Genomic DNA, 24,099 nt, shown 5'->3' with positions numbered 1-24,099 from the left:
GGATTCAGTGTTACCTTTATCATATATTACATGATTAAGCTTTGGAATCACCCTTGACACCTGGCTGCTCACTAAGTGGCCTTGGGCAAGCTGTTAACCCATGTACTTGGTTTCCATACCTATCAGATAGCCATCTGGTAGGATTTTGGTGAAGATTGGAATCCACACATAGTGAGCATCAAAAAATGTTATTTTCCAATGCCTCTGAACCAAAAGACCAGAAATAAAATACTTTATTCTAATAGAAATATTATATTTTAAAAGATTATTTGAGATATAATTCACAGACCATACAATTCACCCCAAATATGAAGATTTAAACTTAAAGATTTGTGTGGGAAAGTTGATTTGTGATACTTTGCCGATGTCTACAACTATACATATAATATATAATGTATAGTATATGATACATGTGATCTATATTATAAGAAACCCTCCTGAATTCCTCATGTTAGGATCCCTGATAATTACAGTATCTCCTTCTCATCCTCCTGCATTTTCCCAGCTCCTCACTTATACACTCCCCCTGGCACACACACACATACACGCTTACACACATAGTTCCCCGAAGTTGGGATGTATCTTTTCTGTTTAAAAGGAAGAATCTAAAATATCAAAAGCATAACTGGGTAGAAAGTAGGCAATTTTGGAAACAAAACAAAATTAGCAGTTGATGATAGATTTGTGGCATTGAGGGGTGGGGAGTCCCTCCTGCAAAGGGGAACAGCTGTTTTCAGTTTGTGATTCTCCCATAGGAAGTACTGTCATGTCCCACCAACCCCTCAGCTGCCTGGCTGAAAAGGGGGACAGCCCAAGCAAAAGCACCGGAAATGGACCCCCCAATCGGGCTCACCCCAAATCGGACACCTCTGTAGAACTACTGCAGCAAATGAAAGAGCTCCTTACTGAGAACCATCAGCTGAAGGGTGAGCAGTTGCTGGCCTGTGCACCTCCCTTTCCCTGGGCCTTCCTGAAATACAGTCCCTTAGTGAAAATGTCTGTAGATGAATCCACTCTCTCTCACTCTCACTCGTTTCCTCCCTCCCTCCCTTTCTCTCTCCCTCCTATTGGATACAGGTAAGAATGAAAAGGACTCCCATGGGTGGTTCAGTGGTAGAATGCTCAACTTCCACATAGGAGAGACTCACATTAGATTCCAAGACCATGCACCTTCCCTCCCCACCCCCAACCCCCTTAAAAAAAGGAATCCCTGTCTCTCAGCAAAATAGTATAATGACCTTTAACCCATTTAAAAAGAAAAGGACGGCCTGCTGTTCTTATTACAGTTAGACCTGAAGATTACCAGAAAGCATTCTATTATCTCCAAACATGGCTTTTGGCAGGACCAGGATTCAGTCTCCTACATGTGAACAGTCTCTGTGCAGTAGTGGACTGCCCAAATCAGTCTGTGTTCTTAGGACTTTGGAGGATGAGACTTGACATTAGAACAGCTGACTAGGGCTGTCAGCTTTCCCCTCTGCACCTTGGGCCAGGCCAGGTGACTCCAGGTTCAGGGCTATGCAGTGAAGTGGCCTAAGGGGAGGCTCCTCTGGTGCATGACTCCCTCCCTGTGACCCCATACAGAAGCCATGAAGCTAAATAACCAAGCTATGAAGGAGCGATTCGAGGAGCTCTCAGCCTGGAGAGAAAAACAGAAGGAGGAACGCCAGTTCTTTGAGATACAGAGTAAGAAAGCCAAAGAGTGCTTGATGGCCTTAAGTCACGAAAATGAAAAATTAAAGCAAGAGCTTGAAAAGTTAAAAGGGAGAACAGGAAGGTCACTTGAGGTAAGCAAACTGATCAGTTGTGATTTTGTTAATATTTGTGGGAGAATATTATTTGTCTAGACTTCTAGATCAAAACCTTTCATGATTCAGGCTGGACTAGTCTTGGCAGAAGTGTTTTTCCCTGAATAGATTGATTGCAATTTAAAGGTCAGGTGCAGCCTCTATTAGGTGAAAGAAATTTATAAAGCTTTAACCATAGATACAGTCAAATGAATGTTACAATTATAAAGCAATGCTTTCTGTTCATTATGGAATATCTGAAGGGTCTCTATTTAGAACCATTCAATTATTAGTTTTTAGTTTATGACTGATAGACAATGATATATTTTTGTAAATCTGTTATCCAGAATGTTTAATCATTGACTTTGTCCTTCCTCTCAGTCCAAAATAAAGATTTTTCCACTTCACATTTTCCTTTAGAAAAATGGTTGACCAATGTCATATTGGGATAGGAAACTATGAGATTGCTAAAGAAAAAAGAGGGAAATAAGACCCATTTTTGTTGACCCAAAGAACCTGGGAGTTGTGCTCACTCCCAAGGTGAAATGTCAAAAGAAGATGTTAGTGTCAGAAGAAAGCAGCACACACTCCAATCCCCTGCCTGCCCCCAGGGCTCACTGAGTATTGTTTATTTCCATGACCTCTGATGTTCCTTTTCTTCCAAGCTGGGCTTTGCAGTGCTTTGAAGTGTTGAAGAACTGGCTTGGCTCAGGAGAACTCATCCCTGATACTAGGAATTTTCTTGAGACTTTACCTCGAACCTTTTTGATCTCTAATTTCTGGAATGAGTAAAGAATGGAAACAAATAATTAAAATGGAAAGAAATAGTGAAAAGGGGATGATATGGAATCATTCTAAGGCATGAAAGGTCGTTTTCAAAAATAGTACTGTTGAGTCCAGGGGTTTCGCTCTTGAATTCCTGTCCTGGAGACAATGAAAACATTCTACCATAATAAATTTAAATTGGTATTGGTAGTGTTTCATTGTTGATAAGATTTATCACATCTGATGCTTCAAGTTTTCTTGACATTTCAAAGAACATCCATTTCTTTGAAGGAAATTTTTTGTGTACTAAATATTTTTGAGGTAGAATACCTCAAAAGGATCACCTGGGTTATGCGGATAATTTTATCTAATGTGGAAGAAATTATCTTACATGTTTTCCTTCCTTGGCTGTGGGAATTTGAGCTGACAGTTGGCTGCTGGGGCCTGCCACATTGTGGTCAAGAAGGAAGCTTCCAAAAGCAGTTTGTCTGTTAGAGATGGTCTGTTTACAGATACCCCAAAAGATGGCAGTATTGGAAGAAGCTGAGACCAGAACCTGGAGCCCTGGTCAGTTTCTTTCAATGAGTGTGATCAGCAGAAGCCAACCACAAGCAGAACTCAGAGATGGATGGGGTGCTTGGGAGAGACCTGGTCACGGCTCATCAACACCCTTGGTTATCAGCTTTCTTTCCCCAGACCTCAGCTCCCTGCCTGCCTGCCTGCCTGCCCCTTTTCCTCCAGTTCTACTTTAATCCTAGTGTGCTGAGCCGTTTGAAGTGCTTTCTCATTTAGGCCGCACTGATTTACGAAAGCTCATGAGGCCTCACTCATGCTGGCCCACTCCTGTGGCTAATTGCTGCAGCTATGTCTTGGAGAATCCCACGAGCCACCAGGCCCTCTTCTGTGTCTGTGGCACGGGATAGGGGAATTGGGAGTCCCATTTGGAGGTCTGCCTGCCAGGCCCCAGGCTAAGGCAGGGCAGTAAGGATTCTCAGATTTTGCTGACTTATGTACTTCAATTCTCTCTAGAGGGTACTTTGTAACTTTTAACTGTGCAAATTGCCAGGCCGAAGTCATTAGATGGACTATTCTTCTAAGATTCTAAGATCCCATATTATCTTGAGCACATATTCAGGACAGTATGTTACAGGAAAATCGATGGGAAGTGCCCAAAAGTGATGAAAGATGCTAATAGTTAATGGAGTTGGGTTAGAGACTGAAAGGAAGGAAATGGAAAGTCTCAGTGGTAAATTGAGGGAATGTTCAGGTATCAACGTTATAAGGTATTGTCTTGCAAGACGTTTTATGACCAAATTAAAGAAAAGAATCCTGATGGTCTGAGATCCTACTATCTGGGCCTGATGTCCTCTCCTGGCCCTCAGGCACTAGTTTAAAACGCTGTTTCCTGCCCTTATCCTACGGTGGCTTCTAAAAATCCATTCCATAAAATGTCCTTGTAGAAGTCAGAAGGACAACTGTGAAGACTCCTGATATGGCAGAGACTTGCCTTCACTTACTTATTTCCTGATTCCAGGCTAGTGGTACCTTTATTTATATTGTTTTCATGCCTTTAAATATATTTATTTTGTATCCATCATTACTAAGAGAGAGTACAGAGACTTTTCACCTTTCCTTGCAAATCTGGCTCTTTTGTTTCACTGTGATGATTTCCTAGCAGAGGAAGCCTCCAGAGAGAGAGAGAGAGAGTGCTAACCCAGAGGAAGGGGCATATCCCTATTGCCAGCTGACAACTCTAGCACCGTTTATTAACATTTCGTAGACTATTTGGTCCACCTACTACAAGACTTTGGGCTTGTTTACTGTTGCTTAGGAAATCTCACAGAGAGGGAGGGCAGGGAAAGAGAAGAGATAAAACATGACTCAGATGAAGTTATTTAATCACTAGTTTGGAGACTCTGTAAGTGGCATTTAATCATGCTATAAACCCCCAAGGGTACTTAAGATTTTTCTTTAAAATCTGGTCTTAAGATACTCGTTAATGTACACTATATTATTAAAATGGTCTGGTCTGCATGTGTGCTTTTCAATTGTCTAATGTGCTGAAATTTTCTGGAACTCTGAAGTGATGTATTTCTGTTTTGGAAAGGAAACTAAAGCATGGCATCACACACGTAAGAGCCATGAAAGTTTCCTGAGAAAGAAGTCAGAGAGGCCAGAAGGTCACAACAGGAAGAAACCATAGAGACCACATGAGTTCTTTCTAAACCGAGATCCCTGATGCCCAAAGATGTTAAGTGAATCTTCTCAAGGTGATATTCTCAGGGATTAGCAGAGTGTGGACCAGAATCTGTTCTATTTCCAAGTAAAAGCACCACTTATAAATATGGTCCTTCTCCTTTGATTTTGTCAGATACAGCTAAACACAGCACAGCATGTACATGGCATTGGTGAAATACCAGTGTTTATTATCAGTTTATATAGTGTACAATTAAATTTTTTGACCTTTGATATCAGCCTCTGAATTTCAAATTTTATGTTTTCTCATCTGACTGTCTCTTAGCAGCCTTTCAACAGCAGCAGAGACTGATAAGCCCCAGCCTCCACAGCTGGATGACTTTGGGACCTTTCTTTGTGTTTTGCCATTGCTTTTCCAAGTAATGTCCTTGGCATCCTGTCTGGCTTCTAGGTGGGCCTGTCTGTCTTCTAAATGGGAGCAGGGGTGGGCAGGCATTCACTGGGAGAAGAAAGGCACGAGGTTGAGTTAAGGCTGCTTTCATTCCGATCTTCTTACTTCATACTACAATGACGAGTTTACTATTGTCAAAGTCTGATTGATTATTTTCATGATACCAGATTATTCTGGTATCTGAGGAAGCCTTTCTTTCTTGTCATAGGTAAAGTTTTCCATTTTAAATGTTATATCCAAATAAATTACCAAAACAAATCTAGAATTTTCTTCTTAAAGCCTAGAGGACAAAGATGTTGAGGAATGCCCTTGTCGGGTATGTATGGGTATACATTCGAGTTTGATGGCCTGGTATTCTTGATGTGCTGGTCTGCTTCAGCTCCCTTCTCCTCTCCAGGACACTGGCGACTTCAGGGTTCCCAGGGTGGAGCAGGAGCAGGCAGCGGAGCAGCTGAAGGCACAGGTGGCCCGCCTCCAGGCTGAAAAGGCAGATCTGCTGGGTATTGTGTCTGAGTTACAACTCAAGCTGGACCCAGGTGGAGAGGACTCCTTTGTCGAAATCAAGATGGCTGTAAGTTCAATAACAAAATCCTCACTCAAAACCAAACCTAGACAGTCAGCAACAGTGGGGAAATACTTTCTTTATAACACAAGAAAGCCAAGTAGTGAGAAGATTACAGTGTAGCAAAGATAAATTAATTTTCATTATTTAAGTATAACATGAACCACTTCAGTCTAGCTGAAGTGGAAAGCTATGGATTACTTTTTTTTTTGCATGGGCAGACACCAGGAATCGAGCCCGGATCTCCAATGGATTACCTTTCACATCAAAAGGGATGGTCTTTTTATATTTGCAATATGTCCTGACAGATTAGACATTTTTGTGACTGACCTGAAAGAGACAAAACAAACTTTCATTTTTCAGAACGGGTTTCAAGGCTCTGCTCAGCAGCTCACTTAAGTGAACAGAATTGTGACCAGATGCAGTAAACTAAACCCTTTTCATTAATAGTACTGTCATTTCAACAGTCTTTTGCAGAACCATGGAATACTGAAAATAAGAAACAGGAAAAAGAAAAGATGAGAGCTGCCCTGGCTGGAGGGTGAGGGGTATTCTGGCTTCTCCCTCCTTCCCCACAGCAGCTTCCCGGGTACTAGGCAGAGCCAGGAGTGAAGCATTGATGTACAAGCCAAGGTGAAGTGAGCCAAGAGGGGTGCATGTGCAGACCCTTCCTCAGCATCTGGAAAGCATCTGTTGTGGCTGTGTTTAGGTGCAGAGTCAGCCAAATTTGAGAGCAAACCATGTAGAGAAACTACCTGGAGCTCATCGTTTGTTGTCACTAAAAAATAAGTACGGATAATGAAGGAGGAAAACACATGAGGACAAAAATCAAACATACCTGTTCACTAGTAGTCATAGCACATTATTCACAATTGCCAAAAGTTAGAAGCAGCCCCCCATGTCGTTGACCAATGAATGGATAAACAAAATGTGCTATATACATACAATGGAGTATTATTCAGATAATTCAGCCAAAAGAAGGAATGAAGTCCTGATACCTGCTGTATCATGGATGAACCTTGAAGATACCATGTTGAGTGAAATAGGCCAGATATAAAAGGACAAATATTGTATGAGTTCATTGATTTGAAATGCCTAGACTGAGCAAATTCATAGAGACAGAAAATAGATTACAGGTTACCAGGGGCTGAGGTGGGAGGTAGGAGAGTGAGGGTGGGGAATGGGAAGTTATTGCTTAATGGGTACAGAGTTTCTGTTTGGAGTGATGGGAAAGTTTTGATGATGGATGGTAGCACAATACCGTGAATGTAACTAATACCAAATTATACGCATGGAAGTGGTTAAAATAGGAAATTTTGTGTTGTATGGGTTGTATGGTTACCATACAACACAATTTTTAAAAAAAGAAAATTTTTTTAAATTTTTAAAAGAAGAAAATGTCATCTCTGCTCCCTAATAAAATCTTACATGCATTAATAGTGGTCCAAATCAAGAGAATTAAAGTGCCAATTAAAAAACACACTTTGCCCCAGAGTACCCTTTGATCAAATTGCTGCAACCTTCTGCAAATACCTGATAAAATTTAGGAAGCTCAAAGTGTATCACCCAAATGCGGCCTCTTCCTTCGGAGTCCTTGATGAGCATAATAGTTTCCTTCACAGAAGAGGGACAGCTACTGTTCAGATAAATGTGTTTTTCCTACTTTGCTTATGACCTCAGAAACACTGTCCAAGATTTAGAAAGAGTTTCTGCAATCACATTTGCTTGTAACAACCTTTGCAAAGTTTTGAAGATTTTCCCTGCTAGCCCACTGGAATATAAATGTCTTCGAAACAAGGTTAAATGGTCTGTGTCTTCTTGCTCTCCAAATGTCCCTCAGTGCACAAGAATTTCTAAGAGGAGCCACTTCTGGGCACTGCCTTCACAAAAAACTATTCCCCTTTTTACTTGCGCTAAAGCAAGTTCTGGCATTTTGCAGGAGAGGCGTGTGTTGATGTCACTAGGTGTGACTTTAACCCAGGGAAAGAGAGAACTGCCAAGGAGAGAGGCAAAGAGAAGCTTTCATGTTTATGGAGTCAGGGTAAGCGTGCCAACTGAGGGGACTGGCCTGACATCTCCACACAGTTTCTGTGACCCTGACAGGCATGGAGGTGAGGAAAGAGGGCATTTCTAGTCCATCTGCGTGGCTGGATTTCAACACTTCATTTGTAAATATTTGGTCAGTTCCTTGGGTTACATGTCATCAAAATCTTCGACCTCTTGTTTTTACCTCTTCTTGTATGTATAAGTATATAATATTTAATATAAAATGTATTAAATCCTCTCATTTCTGCTTGTACAGGAAGGAGAAGTGGAAGCGGCAATAAAAGAAATCAAGGATGGTGCTGGGCTCACAGGAACGGCCTCCTTCGACACGTATGTGAAGAAGCCAGGGTGGTGGGGCAGACAGGGGCAGTCTGTGACTGTCACCTCCTCACTGCATGGTCAAATGTGATGGGCTAGGAAAGTAACTTCTTATAAGGTCCTTTCAAGAATGTTAGGTTCGGATGCTATTTCATGTTTAATCTGCCAAAACTGGCAGAGAATGAAAGCAGCATGTGGTACTTTTTTAGGCTACTTAAAGCTCACCACTCTGCTACAGAGTTGTTTCATTGCCATCAGATAGGAGGTGAAAACAAATTCTGTTAATCAGAAGCTAGCTACTGTTCTTAACTGAAAGACCTAGGGATCCTGGTTTGTTTGCCAGTGCTGTTTGGCCTGGACCAGGCTGCCCACTTGATAAGGGAGATGTTTTCATCTTCTCTTTCCTAGTCATTCCCAACCACAAGCCACGATGACTGGGAGATCTTCTCTAAAGACTGCTGCTGCTTGGAATCCCTGTGGGTGTTTCCTGAAAGTGCCTGATATCCTCCCTGTGGAGTCGTAGGCTTACTTGTTTCAAGTTAATACTTAGAAAACAGGCATCTTCAGTAACGAGAGGGACTTTGAGGTGGGAGGCAGTAGAGGAACTGAATTTGTCCCTATAAGATAACTTGTCCAGTTATCTCACAATCTCTTTAGGGATCCCTGTCCTCATAGCCCTTTGAAACCTTTGTTCTATAACTTTGTGGTTGGGTACAGAGAAGGATTTATAAAACATGAAAATGGTATATATTTTTTCCAATTACATTCCCAAGCCCATGTGTTAGGGAGAAAATAAGTAGTAAATAATATTCTTTTACCATACAGGGTGATTGGCATAAATGAAAGTTATTTCCTTTTTTAGTGAAAAATTCCTCAGTTTGTCCCTAAATTGCTTTTTTAAAATCAAAAAACTTGCCTGGAAGTGAGAGAAGGAAGCAAGCCCTGTTTGAAATGCTCAAGCCACTTCCTCCTCATTTAGATCTGCATACAAAACCACTTCCTCTTTCATGCCACTGTTTTTGTAACAAACAACAGATTCTTGACCCTGTTTTAAGTGTCAAAGGAGTCAGTGATTGGTTTCTAGTTTTGGAGCTGGAGCTCTGGAGCTGGGAATGGGGACTGAAGCCTGGCTGTCCCTTAGACATGTGGGTGGAGGCAGAACCTTGAGTGGTGGCTGCTCCCAGCATCACCGAAGGCCCTCAGGGGTTTCGTTCTTGTAGCAGATGTCATGACTGTGTTGGCTGATTATTGAAATGTCTCTTTAATCAGATGCTGGCATCGAGAAAAATATTTGCCCTACCAATAGTGCCCATATTTCTCAGCTCTAACAGTCTGAAACCAAAGCTTTTGTTCTCTTCACCTGATAGTTCAGTGGTTTCTGTCCTGTTAGAGAGCAGCTCACAGCTGGCATGTGTGCTTTGTGCGCTTGGTCACTGCAGTTCCAGAGATCTGCTGTCTCCACTGGGCTCCTTGGGGGACCATTGGCTGGGGGCTGGCTGGGTACACAGTGACCATTGGCAGGAAGCAGGGAGGTGCCTGCTGGCCTCTCTGGAGCCTCACTTCTTGTTCTCTGCTCCCCTGGTTTGCACGGGAGGGTGCACAGGGTCCCAGGGCCTGTGTGGCAGTTCCAGGCAGCTCTGTTCTTAGACTTTACCATTTTCGTTTTCTGATAAGAACCTTTTAACGTTTACATTGAAAGTGACTTTGTCTTACTGTAGAAGCAAATCTGTAGAAGGTGCCAAGAACTGTTTGAAATTTGAAGATTTAACTGTGAGCCAACTCCTGCTTTGCCTAAGAGAAGGAAACCAGAAAGTGGAGAGACTTGAAATTGCACTCAGGGATGCCAGAGAAAGGTATGAAATAGGTAGCTTGAAATGTGTATATGGGTTTTTTCCAAAGCTTTATTGAGGTGTAATTCATGTACCCATTTAAAGTTTTCAGTTCATCTATTTAATGTGTACCTTCCAGTATAAAGAGTCACATATTCTAAACCATTACCAAAATATACCCCTTACCACAATATAATTTTAGAACATTCTCTCCCCCAGAAAGAAACCTCTTTCCCCTCAGCACTCATTTCCTCTCCCTCCTCCCAACCTCTGACAATTATCAATCTATTTTCTTTTATTTTGTATATTGTTAGACTCCGTTTGTTAGTATTTGATTGAGGATTTTTGCAGTTATTTCATAAGGAATATTGGTCTGTAGTTTTAATTTCTTGTGATATCTTTGCCTGGTTTTGGTAGCAGAGTAATGCTGGACTCATGGAGTGAGTTAGAAAGTAGTTCTTTGTCATATGTATATATTTATATACACACAGACCCCTTGATTTTCAATATGGGAACCTCTTTATACAGGTACGTCTGCCACGAAATGCTCTTGCAAGCATGAGCATATTGGCTGGGCTCTGGGGTAAAATTTATTACCTTATGGTGCTGTTGTCTATAAAGTTCTATTTGTGAGTGCACTTTTTAGAAATGCAAAGTGCTAAGTTGATACAAGATATGGAGGAGGTTTTTATAATAGTTTTAGGGTTCAGGTAATTGTAATATTTAATCATAAATATGCTATGACATAATTAACTCTAGCCAGACATAAAGGACTCATTAATCTTGAAGTTTAAGAACTTTAAAAAGCCCTTTCTAATTGAAACAGTTCATATTTTTAATATAGGAATATCTGTTCTTAAAATATGAGACACAATGTTTTAGTTCACTAAAATTGCTAAAATGTGATATACCATGTTGTGGGGTGCACCGAAAGAGAGACCATACAATTCAAAACTGCAAGCCAATTTGGAGTCTTTATTAGCCGGTCGGCGACTGCCTCAGAAACCTCCAAGAAACAGGATTCAGAGAGCAGCCCCTAGAGGTTTTCAAGGTGTGCTTATAAAGGCTAAAATCATGCTGTGGTTTTTTTTTGCAGTTGCTAGCAAGCAAGTGGTTCATAGAAGCAGAAGAATACCATTAGCCGTTGCCAAAACCTATCCCATTCCCACAGTTTCTTAGCATTGGTTATTGTTTAATTCTCGGGGACATTCCGCCCCACTGGTGTGGGGACTCTCCCTGCTTGGGCCTGATTGATTGCTCCTGCTTGGGCCTGATTAATTGCTCCTGGCCCTCCACATACCAAAAATGGACTGCCTTTTAACAGTGAGGATTTATTAGTTTAACAATTTTATAGTTCTGAGGCATGAAAATGCCCAAATCAAGGCTTCAACAGGTGATCTATCAATCCTGGACTCCTCTGTCACATGGTAGTGTCTGCTGGTCCTCCTCTCATTGCTTTCATCTTCTGGCTGCTCGGTCTGTGACTTTCTTTCTGAGCTTCTGTGTGTTTCTCTCTTTTAGCTCTTTCTCTCTTAGCTTTTGTCTTTTCTCTTTGTCTTTCATGTTCTGTGCTGTTTGAATCTGTTATGTACCCTAGAAAACACTATGTTCTTTTAATCCATTCTTCTAGAGGCAGACCTATTGTGGGTGGGACCTTGTGGTTAGGCTATTTCAATTGCAGTGGACCCAGCCTACTCAGTAGGTCTTAATCCTTTACTGGAGTCCTTTGTGAACAGGATAAAGACAGTAAAAGCCCAGAAAAGGTAAGAGATGAAATCCAGAAAAAAACCTCCAGAGGAGAGAGAGCCATTGAAACCAACCTAGGAGAGAAGGAACAACAGACATCACCATGTGCCTTCCCATGTGACAGAGAAATCCCAGATGCCATTGGCCTTTCTTTGGAGAAGGTATCCTCTTGTTGATGCCTTAATTTGGACATTTTCATGGCCATAGAACTGTAAATTTGTAACCTAATAAACCTGCCTTGTAAAAGCCAAACCGTTTCTGGTTGGTTGAATTCTGGCAGCTTTAGCAAGCAGAAACATGCTCTTATAAAGAGCTTTAGTAAGAGGATGAAGACCCACCTGGAACATGCCTCAACTGAAATAACCTCATCAAAAGGTTCCACCCTCAATAGGTCTATACCCTCAAGAATGAATTAGCTTTAAGAATATGATCTTTTCTGGGCTACATAAGAGCTTCCCACTAGCACACTCCACCCTCTAGACCCCCAAAGGCATGTTCCTTCCATATGCAAAATTCATTCATTCCATCACAGTATCTTAAAAGCCTTAAATCATTTCAGTATTAAATACAAAGTCTCGGTCAAAATCAGTTACAGCTGTGGTCTATCCTAATTTTGCCTAAGGGCAAAATTCCCCTCTTGCTGTGTACCTGAGAAAGTTAGAACGAATTATCTGCTTCTGATATAGAAAGGAGGGACAGTCACAGAATAAATATTCCTATTGCCATAAGGAGAAATTGGAAACAAAACAGAGGTCACTGGTCCCAAATAGTTCTGAAAACCTTTAGGGAAAGCTCCATTATTATTTCAAGGACTGAGAGTCATCTGTAGAATGATGCCTTGTCCTTGGGGCTTGATAGAGTAGCAGCCCCACCCTTTCCAAGGGTTGTGCAGCAACCATGCTCTCCCCAATAAACTAGGGTGAAGGCTCTAGCATCTCAAAAGCATTGGGATGATAGGCTCTGGGCTCCATCCTCCTCAAGCATGAGGAGGGAGCCATACTTTCAGCAATCTCCAGAACACAGGCTCAACCTCCTCAGAGCAGTGGGGTGGTGGCCACTGTCCCTAATCCCTGGTGAGTATGCTCCATCCCCTCTGAGGCCTGGTTTGGTTGGGGGGGGGGGCAGCATTCTTCCTGGGTAATGGAGCAGCTAAGATCCCTTAGTTCCCCAGGCATCTGAGAACCTTGGGATAGCAAAATTCTGCCTGGACAATGGGTCTGAAGGCTTGCCCTCTGTAAGGTTCAACCCAAACTCACCCTTTCTATGTACATGGGTAGGTTTACTCTCCTGGTCCCAGGTTTCTTGGAGCCAGATCTCAGCTTCCATGGTTCTGCCTTTGAAGTCATTTTTCCTTTAATCTGTCTGTTTTCTGTCCCTTTTAGTCCAGGCTGGCAGTGGTTCCATTGATAGAGATCTCGCAATAAACTTGCTTATTTCATATATAATCCTTGGGGGTCCAAATCAACAGATAGTTGGATTTTCCACAGATCCTTTCTGGGTAACTGTATTTCCACTCTGATTTGCACTGTAATGGTTGACTGGTTCCATGTTCAGTTCTCACAGTGGGTTCTATTCTCTGGGGACTTACTTTCCAGAAGCTCAGAATTTTCCAAACCATCAATTTCTGATTTCTTTGTATGTAGGAATTAGGTTCTCAGCTTATCCCTTTCCTCTCTCATTTTACTATAAGCTGCAAGGAGACCAGGCTACACTTTCCACATTTAATTTGTTTGCTTGTTTGTTTGTTTGTTTTGATGGGGGAAGTACATGAGCCGGGAATCAAACTTGGGTCTCCCACATGGCAGGCAAGACTTCTACCACTGAACTACCCTTGCACCCTCCACATTTATCTTGGAAATCTCCTCAGCTAAATATCCAAGCTCGTCACTTTTAAATTCTGCCTTATATTCAACATCAGAAATCAATTTTGCCAAGTTCTCTGCTACTTTAAAACAAAGGTTGCCTTTTTTCCAGTTGGCAGTGCCACATCATTTCTGTCTAAGGTATCATCGGAAATACCTTTAGTGTCCATATCTCTACCAGCAGTCTCTGCAAAGCAATCTAGGCCTTTTCCATCAAGCACCTCACACTTCTTCCAGAATCTTCCCCTTACCTATTTATAAAGTCATTCCAGCATCTTTGGTATTTGCAATCCAGCACCATACACTCCTGGTACCAAAATCTGTTTTAGTTTGCTAAAGTGACTGAAGTGCAAAATGTCAGAAATGGGCTGGATTTTACAATGGGGATTTATTAATTTACAAGCTTACGGTTCTGAGGCTGTGAAAATGTCCAAATTTAAGGCATCAAGAGGTGATCCAGCAGTCCTAGTTTCCTCGGTCACATGGTGGCACCTCCTGGTCCTTCTCTTCTGGATTTTGATGCTTTCAGCTCTGGCTGCTCCGTCTGTGGCTTTCTGTCTGAGATTCTGTGTGTTTCTCTCTTTTAGCTTCTGTCTCTCCTAGCTTCTGTCTTTCATACTCTTATTAATGGCTCCAGTAAGATGATTAAGACCCACTGGAGCATGCCTCAAATGAAATAACCTCACCAAAAGGTCCCACCCACAATTGGTCTATGCCCACAGGAATGCATTAGTTTTAAGAACATAATCTTCAGAAAAGAGCAAGAGTAGCTATACTAATAGCTAACAAATTAGACTTCAAATGTAAAACAATTAGAAGAGACAAAGAAGGACACTATGTGTTAATATAAGGAACAATTCAACAAGAAAACATAACAATCATAAATATTTATGTACTGAGCCATAGTGCTTCAAAATACATGAGGCAAACACTGAAAAGAGAAATAGACACATCTACCATAATAGATGGAGACTTCAATTCCCCGCTCTCATCAATGGACAGAACATCTAGACAGAGGATCAGTAAAGAAACAGAGAATTTGAATAATACAATAAATGAACTAGACTTAACAGACATTTATAGAACATTACACCCCACAATAGCAGGTGTGCTGGTTTGAAAGGAAGTATGCCCCCTAAGAAAAGCCATGCTTTAATATAAATCCCATTTCATAAAGGTAGAATCATCCCTATTCAATACTGTATATTTGAAACTGTAATGAGATCAACTCCCTGGTTGATGTGATTTAGTTAAGAATGGTTGTTAAACTGGATTAGGGGATGACATGTCTCCACCCATTTGAGTGGGTCTTGATTGGTTTATTGGAGTCCTATAAAGAGGAAATATTTTGGAGAATGAGAGATTCAGAGAGATTCAGAGAGAGTGACACTACGAAGCAGAGAGTCCTTCAGCCAGCGATCTTTGGAGATGAAGAAGGAAGATGCCTCCCGGGGAGCTTCATGAAACAGGAAGACAGGAGAGAAATCTAGCAGATGACGCCGTGTTCGCCATGTGCCCTTCCAGCTGAGAGAGAAGCCCTGACTGTGTTCGCCACGTGCCTTCTCACTTGAGAGAGAAACCCTGAACTTCATCGGCCTTCTTGAACCAAGGTATCTTTCCCTAGATGCCTTTGATTGGACATTTCTTTAGACTTGTTTTAATAGGGACATTTTCTAGGCCTTAGAACTGTAAACTTGCAACTTATTAAATTCCCCTTGTTAAAAGCCATTCCGTTTCTGGTATATTGCATTCCAGCAGCTAGCAAACTAGAACAGCAGGATACACCTTTTTCCCAAGTGCTCATGAATCATTCTCAAGGATGGAGCATATGCTGGGTTGCAAAGCAAGTCTCAATAAATTTAAAAAGATTGAAATCATACAAAACACTTTCTCAGATCATAAAGGAAAGTTGGGAAATAATAGGCAGAAGGCCAGAAAATTCACAAATGTATGGAGCCTCAACAACACACTCTTCAACAACCATTGGGTCAAGGAACAAGATTACAAGAGAAATAAGTAAATATCTTGAGGCAAATGAGAATGAAAACAACATATCAAAATTTATGGGATGCAGCAAAGGCACTGCTAAGAGGGAAATTTGTTCCTTAAATGCCTGTATCAAAAAAAGAAAAAAGAGCAAAAATCAAGAAATTAATTGTTTTCTTGGAAGAACTAAAGAAAGAACAGCAAACTAATCCCAAAGCAAGCAAAAGGAAAGAAATAACAAAGATGAGAGCAGAAATAAATGAAATTGAGAACATGAAAACAATTAAGAAAATCAACAAAACCAGAAGTTGGTTCTTCGAGAAAATCAATAAAATTGATGGACCCTTAGCAAGGTTGACAAAAATAAAAGAGAGAGGATACAAATAAATAAAACCAGAAATGGAAGAGGAGACATAACCACTGACCCTGCAGAAATAAAGGAAGTAATGAGAGGATACTATGAACAATTTTATGCTAATAAACTTGACAATGTAGATGAAGTGGATAACTTCCTAGAAAGGCATGAACAACCAACACTGACTTGAGAAGAAATAGATGACCTCTACACACCAATCACAAGTAAAGAAATTGAATCAGTCGTTAAGAAGCTCCCCAAAAAGAAAACTCCAGAACCAGATGGCTTTACATGTGAATTCTACTGAACATTCAAGAAAGAATTAGTACCCAATCCTGCTCAGACTGTTCAAAAAAATTGAAGAGAAGGGAAGGCTACTAACTCGTTCTATGAAGCCAACATAACCCTCATACAAAAGCCAGACAAAGATACTACAAGAAAAGAAAATTACAGACCAATCTCTCTGATGAATATAGATGCAAAAATCCTCAACAAAATTCTTGCAAATCAAATTCAGCATTAAAAGAATTACACACCATGACCATCTGGGATTTATCCCAGATATGCAAGGATGGTTCAAAATTACTAGAAATTACTAGAGCTAATAAATGAGTACAGCAAAGTAGCAGGCTTAGAAGATGAGCACTTAAAAATCTGTAGTGTTTCTGTATACTAGTAATGAATTTGAAGTCTAATTTGAAGTCTAATCTTTTCTGAAGATTATGTTCTTAAAACGAATCCATTCTTGTGGGCATAGACCTATTGTGGGTGGGACCTTTTGGTGAGGTAAGAAAAATCAATTAATGAGAAAATCAATTAATGTAATACACAATATCAACAAATCAAAGCAGAAAAACCACATGATCATCTTGATTGATGCAGAACAGGCATTTGACAAAATTCACCATTCTTTCTTGTTGAAAACACTTCAAAGGATAGAAATAGAAGGGAACTTCCTCAACATGATAAATGGAATATGTGAAAAACCCATACCTATAATCATCCTCCATGGGGAAAGACCGAAAGCTTTCCCCCTGAGATCAGAAACAAGACAAGGATGTCCACTGTCACCATTGTTATTCAACATTGTGTTGGAAGTTCTAGCCAGAGCAATTAGACAAGAAAAGGAAATACAAGGAAAGTAAGAAGTAAAACTCTCACTGTTTGCAGATGATATATTATATGTCAAAAATCCCGAAAAATCAGCAAAATTACTAGAGCTAATAAATGAGTACAGCAAAGTAGCAGGCTTAGAAGTTCAGCACTTAAAAATTTGTAGTGTTTCTGTACACTAGGAATGAACAATGTGAGGAGGAAATCAAGAAAAAAATTCATTTACAATTGCAACCAAAAGAATAAAGTATTTAGAAATAAATTTAACTGAGGATACAAAAGACCTATACAAAGAAAACTGTAAGAAATTGATAAAAGAAATCACAGAAGACCTAAATAAATGGAAGGGCATACCATGGTCATGTATTGGAAGACTAAATACAGTTAAGATGTCAGTTCTACCTAAATGTATTTATAAATTCAATGCAATACCAATTAAAATCCCAGAAACTTACTTTCCAGAAATAGAAAAACAATAACCAAATTTATCTGGAAGGGCAGGGTGCCCCAAATAGGTAAAAATATCCTGAGAAAGAAAAATGAAGTTGGAGGTCTCACACTACCTGACTTTAAGACATATTATGAAGCCAAAGTGGTCAAAACAGCCTGGTACTAGCATAAAGATAGATATACTGACCAATGGAATAGAATAGAGTGTTCAGATATACATCCTGTCATCTATGGACAATTGATCTTTGACAAGGCAGTCAAGCCAACTCACCTGGAACAGAACAGTATCTCCAATAAATGGTGCTTAGAGAACTGGATGTCCACATGCAAAAGAATGAAAGAGGATCCATTTCTCACACCCTATACAAAAATTAACTCAAAATGCCTCAAAGAACTAAACATTAAGACCATAAAACTTTTAGAAGATAATGTAGGGAAATGTCTTATAAACTTGTAATAGGAGGTGGTTTCCTAGATCTTACACCCAAACCGTGAGTATTGAAGAAGGAAATAGATAAATGGGAACTCCTGAAAATTAAACACTTCTGTGCATCAAAGAATTTTGTCAAGAAAGTAAAAAGGCAGCTGACACAATGGGAGATAATATTTGGAAACAACATATCAGATAAGTGTCTAGTATCCAGAATATATAAAGAGATTGTTCAACTTAACAACAAAAAGACAAGCAACCCAATTACAAAATGGGCAAAAGACATGAACAGACATTTCTCAGAAGAGGAAATAAAGACGCTAAACTTCCCTGGCTATTAGGGAAATGCAAATCAAAACCACAATGAGATATCTCACACCCACCAGAATGGCCATTATCAAAAAAAAAAACAGAAAACAACAGGTGCTGGAGAGGATGTGGAGAAAGAGACACACTTATCCATTCTTGGTGAGGATGTAAAATAGTACAACTGCTGTGGAAGACATTTTGGTGGTTCGTCGGGAAGCTAAGTAATGAATTGCCATATGATCCAGCAATACCATTGCTAGATAGCTATTCAGAGGACATGAGAGCAAGGGCACAATGGACATTTGCACACCAATGTTTATAGCAGCATTATTTAAAGTTGCCAATTGATGGAAACAGCCCAAGTGTCCATCAACAGATGAGTGGCTAAACAAGCTGTAGTACATAATAGGATGGGATATTACACATCTGTGAGACAGAATAAGGTCATGAATCATGTAACAATGTGGATGGACCTTGAGAACGTTAATGCTGAGTGAGATTAGCCAGAAACAAAAGGACAAATACTGTATGGTCTAACTGATATGAACTGACATTAATGAATGAACTTGGAGAATTTCAGTTAAGGACAGAAGTTATCAGGAGATAGAAATAGGGTAGAGATTGAGTAATTGGAGCTGAAAGAATACAGATTGTGCCACAGGACTGATTGTAAAAATTGAAAAATGGATAGCACAATGCTACCTGATTGTAGCACAGTAATATAAGTACACTGATTGAGGCTGAATGTGAGAATGATAGAGGGAGGAAGGCTTGGGGCACATATGAAACCAGAAGAAAAGATAGACGATAAAAGCTGAGATGGTATAATCTAAGAATGCCTAGAGTGTACAATGATAGTGACTAAATGTACAAGTTAAAAAATGTTTTTGCATGAAAAGAACAAAAGAATGTCAATATTTCAGGGTGTTGAAAATAGATGGTCATTCATGTTTTAAAACTTCAACTTCTGTGTGAGACTAAAGCAACAAATGCTTATTTGGTACAAAATTTATAGTTTCACTAATGCATTTCCTAATTTAACTTATATGGACAGTTTAACTGAACACCGTAAGTACATGAAACTTTGAATAGGGCATGAGACTTTGTAGGTTTGTCCAGTGTGATGCCCCAATAAATCCCAGAGTGATTTGAATAGTGAATAAAGAAGTATTTGCAAAGTCCCCTTGGGAGAATGGGGAGAAAGGGGGGAAATTCAGCTTCCCCATTTGGAGAATTCCTGAGATTCTTTCAAGCAGTGGGGTCAACCAGATCAATAGGCCAAACCCTCAATCTTGGGGTTTGTTCCCATGAAACTTATCCTCACAAAGAATAAGCTAAGCCTACTTAAAATTAGGCCTTTGAGTCACTCCCAGAGTACCTCTTTTGTTGCTCAGATGTGGCCTCTCTCTCTCTCAGCCAACATGGCAAGCAAATTCACTGCCCTCCCCCTCTGTATATGGGACATGACTCTCAGGGGTGTAAACTTCCGTGGCAACGTGGGACAGAAATCCTAGAATGAGCTGGAACTCAGCATCGAGGGATTAAGGAAACCTCAACCAAAAAGGGGAGGAGAAATGAGACAAAATAGAGTGTCAGTGGCTGAGAGATTTCAGAGTCAAGAGGTTATCCTGGAGGATATTCTTACGCATTATATAGATAACCCCTTTTTAGTTTAATGTGTATTAAAGTGGCTAGAGGGAAGTGCCTGAAACTGTAGACCTGTGTTCCAGTAGCCATGTTTCTTGAAAATGATTGTATAATAGTATACTTTCACAATGTAACTATGTGATTGTGAAAACCTTGTGTCTGATGCTCCTTTGATCTATGGTATGGATAGAAGAGTAAAAATTATGGATAAAAAATAAATAATAGATGGAACAAAGGTTAAAAAATATAAAACATATCTTTTCTGTGGTACATAACAGCTTCACACCATCACAACAAGTTATTTATTCAGTATCAGGTTAACCTAGAAGGCCCATCAACGTTTGTCCTCTGGCCTATTTGATCGTTGACCCTTTTCCAAGGGAAGGCACAGTGGCTATAATCCTAAGCTTTTACCTGAGAGCCTACTATTGTTCCTTGGAAAGTTAAGACATGACTTCAAGAAGATTGTCCTCATGTTCTAATGTGGTAAAGTAATGTGGTAAAATATCTGTCCTGCCTTTTTAGCAAATCCCAATTCATAGTAAGAATGTACAGATAAATAGAAAATAATTAAATGTTCTTACTTTTAATACCTTTATGACAGCTGATTTTTAAAGAGAGGTTACGCTGTGAATGAGACCTTAATAGCCATGGGTTAATCAAAATGTGTTTATGGTTCGCAGGCATGTTCACATCTCAAATTCTGCACACCATTCCTAGAAGTCAAGTTACTTAGACTAGCATGATTAGCTTCAATAATAAGCATGTAAACTTAGGAATTTGCTAGTTGTATATCTCAATCTTTCATATGATACAGGCATACCTCAGAGATACTGTGGTTTCAGTTCTAGGCCACTGCAATAAAGTGAGTCATGATTTTTTTTACTGTTTTTTTGTTTGTTTCCCAGTGCATATAAACATTATGTTTACACTATACTGTGGTCTATTAAGTGTGCAATAGCATTATGCTGAAAAAAAGCAACAACAATATGTACCTCAGAATGTGACAGACACAAAGTGAGCATATTGGAAAAATGGTGCTGATAGATTTGGTCAATGCAGGATTGCCAGAAACCTTCAATTTGTAAAAAAAAAAAAATATGGTATTTGCACAATAAAATGAAGTACCATAAAATTAAGTATGCCTGTATATATAATTCCTGCTTTTAAAATAATTACAACTTTGTCTGGAGGCTAAGAGGTGTGAGTCTTTAAATGGGAGCTAATAAATTAGGCCGGCCTTTGAGATGGTGGCTTCACACCCCCACCTCCAGCTCCCTAGAAAGGGTCCACTTTTCAATAGCAGTGCATTTCTGCTTGGTCAGCCGGCCTGCTATAGTATTTGACAACTGAAAAGTCTGATTAGTCACCAGATCTGTATTGTTTTCCACATAAATAGAAGGATGATGGTTTTCTCCTAGCAAAAGTAGGACTGAAACCAAGAAAAAAAATCACAGGGGGGTTGTGCCAGTTTGAAACTATTATGTACTCCAGAAAAGACATGTTTTAAACGTGATACAGTCTTATGGGGGCAGCCATGTTTCTTTTAATCCTGATTCAGTATTGTGGGATGGAAATTTTGATTAGATTGTTTCCATGGAGATTGGCCCACCCAATTGTGGGTGTGAGCTTTTGATTACATTACCTTCATGACGTATGGGCCCACCCATTTGAAGTCTGTCTTGATTCGTTTACTGGAAACCTTTAAAAGAAGAAACATTTTTGAGAAAACTCAGAGCCGACACCAAGAGAGATGTTTGGACATGTAGAAAGAAAAGCCCCCATGGAAGCTGTTTGAAACCAGAAGCCAAAGGACTAGCAGGTGCCAACCACATGCCTTCCCAGCTGAAAGAGGTGTTCTGGACCCATTGACCTTTCTTGAGTGAAGGTATATTTCCCTGGATGCCTTAGTGTGGATATTTTTATGACCTTAGAACTATAAACTTGTAATCACTGAAGTCCTTTTTTAAAGCTGTTCCATTTCTGGTATATTGCATTCCAACAGCATTTAACAAACCAGTACAGGGGTGAACACCCTGACAATTTACACAGTATATAGTATATAATAAAGCACATCCGAAGACCTAACATGTCTCTTTTTCCAACAAATAGGTCAGTCTTCTATCATTTTCATTAATCACAGGAACCAGTGGTAGAGATACTCTAAAATTTATTCTGAATTTTATCAGGTGATTTGTAGAGAGAAGGGAAAATAGATTTATCCTTCCATCATTGTTTTGCCAGGATTCATATCTAATGTACTTTGTGTTTACTGAACATAGTCAGACTGATAGCCAATAAGGAGCTAGGAGTATAGGAAAAGTGGCCCAGGAGAATCGACAAGTAGCAGAGAAAATTCAGCCCAAGGTGAAATTTTGGAGTAGAAAGTTAAACTATGTCGGATGTGAGTGAGGTTAAAAAGGCCTGTCCTCCAGCCCTGTACCATGTGGCTCTTAACCCATCTGCCAGGCTTAGCTGGAGACCACCCTGCCCGTGATTAGATTTGGCAGTTTGCCACAGATACCAATGTGGTTTGATTTACTTTTCACCTCACTGTTTGTTTTTAATCAGCTTTACATTCACATAGTATTTTAGTTTCTTTGGCTGCTCAAGCAAATAACCATGTAATGGATTAGTGTAAACAATAGGGATATTTTAGCTTGTGGTTTTAAGATTAGGAAAAAAGTCCAATCATGGTAATACTTTCTTCCCAAAGGCTGGTGTTGTGGGGCTGGCCGCTGGTGATCTTTGGTCTGGGGCTCCTCTGTCACATGACAGTGCACGTGATGGATTCTCCCAGCCTCTCTGTTCTCTTCTGGATTTCATCAAACTTCCAACTTCTTGCTTCCCATGGTAGCTTTCTCTCTGTCTTTCTTTAAGTTTATAAAGGATTCCAGTAACAGGATTAAAACCCATCCTGACTGGGTTGGGCCTCACCTTAACTAAAGTATCCTCATCAAAACATACTACTTACAATGAGTTCACACTGATAAGAATGGATTAAGTCTAAGAACATGATTTTCTGGGGTATGTAGCTCCAAATCAACACATACAGTTTAAAAAATTGGTTTTTCTACAAGCTTCTTATGGAAAGACAACAGTTCCTTGACCAAGCTTCTCACACTACCTTTTTCTGCTTCCCAGACAATAATTTTCAACACATTTAGTGTGTTCTTTTGCTATTTACCTCCATACATCAGTTTTATATTGCTACTTCCTCAGTTTTCTTTCCTATTTCAAACATACTCTAATGACTTCCCATTGGGAAGAATAAGTATTTAACTCTCTTTGACCTCCACATTTCATCATGTATGCATATGTGTCACACAGACACATATGCTTCTGGACCTCTCTTCCTTTCCTTTCTCCAAAATTGATTCTATTGCAATTCGGTTAAACTATTACTTAGTATTTGCATTAAGATGCCTCTCTATATGCTCTTTGCAGCTGAGCCATATACTATGTCATGACTACTTTTCTCTTTGTTGTAATTTTTTCCTTTGTGCAAAAATAATTGCCATTTTAAAAGTTGATTACGGGGGGTGCAAGGGTAGTTCAGTGGTAGAATTCTCACCTGCCATGTGGGAGACCCAGGTTCAATTCCCTGTCCATGTACTTCCCAAACAAGCAAAACAAACCAACAAAATTTCAACAAATGGTGCTGCAATAACGGAATACTCACATGGAAAAAGAATGAAATGTCACCCCATCATACAGCATACAAAAAACCAAAGTTGATTAGTTTCCCCAAAGTTTTCTTCAGGAAGTGAATCTCTCAATGCTGCGCAAACACGTGAATAATCTAGTATTGTTTCTCTTCTTGAAGACTTTCTTCCTGGAGCCTGGCCCAGTTGCATCCTAAGTCTGTTATATTGCTGTCATCTTGAGATATCCCTTTGCCATCATCCTTGAGAACCTCTTTAGCTCTCCTGTTTAGAGTGCCTGTTTCCAGAATCCAAAGCTATTCTTACTTTTTTTAAATAAGAGCACAACTCCAGTAACTTCCTCAGAAAGAAATATATATTTTTAAGATCTTGTATATCAAGTATTGACTTTTATACTGAACCAGTGGTTTGACTAGATACAGAATTCTAGGTTGGATATAACTTTCCCTTAGAATTTTGAAGGCATTCTAGCTTCTGGTGTTTCTGTTGAAAAATCCATTGCAATTTTGATTCTTAATCTTTTTGGATAAACCTTTTTTGTCTCCTCCTCTTGGAAGGCTCCTTGCTTTGTCCCAAGTATTT

At 39.8% G+C, this 24,099-nt stretch overlaps 1 protein-coding gene across 8 annotated transcripts in view; it reads left to right on the top strand.

The window, feature by feature from the left end:
* OPTN (optineurin) overlaps nt 1–24,099 on the top strand; it is a 51,208-nt gene that overhangs the window by 7,862 nt on the left and 19,247 nt on the right. For 7 of the 8 annotated variants that reach the window (XM_077169404.1, XM_077169410.1, XM_077169403.1 and 4 more), the window contains exons 3-7: nt 756–926; nt 1,585–1,787; nt 5,597–5,770; nt 8,064–8,137; nt 9,844–9,978. In XM_077169404.1, the coding sequence (XP_077025519.1) occupies nt 767–926; nt 1,585–1,787; nt 5,597–5,770; nt 8,064–8,137; nt 9,844–9,978 (746 nt within the window). In that variant the 5' untranslated portion in view covers nt 756–766. Of the gene's footprint in view, nt 1–755; nt 927–1,584; nt 1,788–5,596; nt 5,771–7,376; nt 7,803–8,063; nt 8,138–9,843; nt 9,979–24,099 lie in introns of those variants that run through there. The other variant, XM_077169411.1, reaches the window with a different exon arrangement.

Source organism: Tamandua tetradactyla, chromosome 7 (assembly GCF_023851605.1).
Source record: "Tamandua tetradactyla isolate mTamTet1 chromosome 7, mTamTet1.pri, whole genome shotgun sequence".
Classification (NCBI taxonomy): Eukaryota; Metazoa; Chordata; class Mammalia; order Pilosa; family Myrmecophagidae; genus Tamandua; species Tamandua tetradactyla.
This window is presented reverse-complemented; position numbering and strand designations above follow the sequence as displayed.